Here is a 1801-nt window from a genome sequence, read left to right as displayed (position 1 = left end):
TGTATCTATGTATCTATGTATCTATGTATCTATGTATCTATGTAGATCTATGTATCTATGTATCTAGTATCTATGTATCTATGTATCTATGTATCTATGTATCTATGTATCTATGTATCTATGTACTATGTATCTATGTATCTATGTATCTATGTATCTAGTATGTATCTATGTATCTAGATTATCTATGTCTCTATGTATCTATGTATAATCTATGTATCTATGTATCTATGTATCTATGTATCTATGTATCTATGTATCTATGTATCTATGTATCTATGTATCTATGTATCTATGTATCTATGTATCTATGTATCTATGTATCTATGTATCTATGTATCTATGTATCTATGTATCTATGTATCTATGTATCTATGTATCTATGTATCTATGTATCTATGTATCTATGTATCTATGTATCTATGTATCTATGTATCTATGTATCTATGTATCTATGTATCTATTATGTATCTATGTATCTATGTATCTATGTATCTATGTATCTATGTATCTATGTATCTATGTATCTATGTATCTATGTATCTATGTATCTATGTATGTATCTATGTATCTATGTATCTATGTATCTATGTATCTATGTATCTATGTATCTATGTATCTATGTATCTATGTATATGTATATATATATATATATATATATATATATATATATATATATATATATATATATATATATATATCTCTTTTCGCTCTCTCTCTCTCTCTCTCTCTCTCTCTCTCTCTCTCTCTCTCTCTCTCTCTCTCTCTACTTGGCAGTGATTTCGTAATGATATGCTTCTGCTGGAGCTCAGAGACTCGCACTCTATCTGTGTGTGAGTGCGTAGCTGAAGCTGTTTACATTTCCCAAAGGCTCATTAGGCATCGGAAATATTAGGTTGAGCATCAATGCACGTATGCGCTTTGTCCTCCAGGGGTCCAAGGCAGCAACGTCTAGCTAGCGAAGCGATTCGAGAATTATTATTATTATATATATATATATACCTATACATATTACAATAAATTTGCAAATCGTGCAATGAGCTAAGATATAATAACACTAAATTAAATAAAATACTTTTGTTTTGTTTTGTTTTTGTGGTCGTCGAAATGTTTATTTTTGAATTTACTCTTATAATTTGAAATGCATGGCATCAACAGCATGAAATGCAGTTTGCAGTGAACATATTAGGACAATGAATTTCGAAAATTTGAGCAGACGCAAGAATTTTGTTGAAGGCACTTAAAAAACAATGAAAATGAAGGACAACGACCAGAGAAACTAGCGGAGCATCCTGGGATCGTTGTACTGCTGTCTTTTGGCCAAGGCTAGGTGGCACCAGGCGCGCGCAGCTTTCAGGACCATATCCGGTCCTATCAAGCGTTTCCCATGCTTTGCGCAATATGCGTGCAAGAATCTAATATAGGCTTTATTTAGAGTATAGCTTATCTGGGGCTTCTTTTTCTTTATGCCCGCACGGGCGATGCTTTTGCGCTTCACAGCATTGCTGTCACGCTTCTTAGCGCTATTCGGTTTGGGTCGCGAGCGACATTTGGGCTTTTGATCCAAGTGCAAATTCTGCAACTCCTATATTTTATTTATATATATTGATTGTCTGTATTTAACTGAATGCGATGCACTTACCGAAGTAGTCAAAGAAGTTTCTACTTCCATAGCTACTGAATTATTTTCACAATTTTCAGCTGAATTATTATCGTTTTCCATTATAAATATTTTTTGAAAATTACACTTAGCTCTACACGATATGAGAAACGATTGTGTACTGAACTAAATTCAGTAAAA

The 1801-nt window shown here is 32.6% G+C and overlaps 1 protein-coding gene across 1 annotated transcript; it reads right to left on the bottom strand.

Moving 5' to 3' along the window:
* Positions 1-1081: 1081 nt before the first annotated feature.
* Positions 1082-1801, bottom strand: LOC108618657 (uncharacterized). The gene is made up of 2 exons (XM_018014748.2): positions 1643-1801; positions 1082-1585 (listed from the first exon to the last, which is right to left on the bottom strand). Exons 1-2 carry the CDS (start codon positions 1721-1723, stop codon positions 1280-1282), a joined length of 387 nt encoding a protein of 128 aa, XP_017870237.1. The 5' UTR covers positions 1724-1801; the 3' UTR covers positions 1082-1279.

The sequence above is a fragment of the Drosophila arizonae genome, chromosome X, assembly GCF_054131065.1.
Source record: "Drosophila arizonae isolate 15081-1271.41 chromosome X, UAZ_ARI_1.0, whole genome shotgun sequence".
NCBI classification, from domain to species: domain Eukaryota; kingdom Metazoa; phylum Arthropoda; class Insecta; order Diptera; family Drosophilidae; genus Drosophila; species Drosophila arizonae.
The sequence above is the reverse complement of the archived record's forward strand: the minus strand, read 5'-3'. Positions and strand labels throughout refer to the sequence as shown.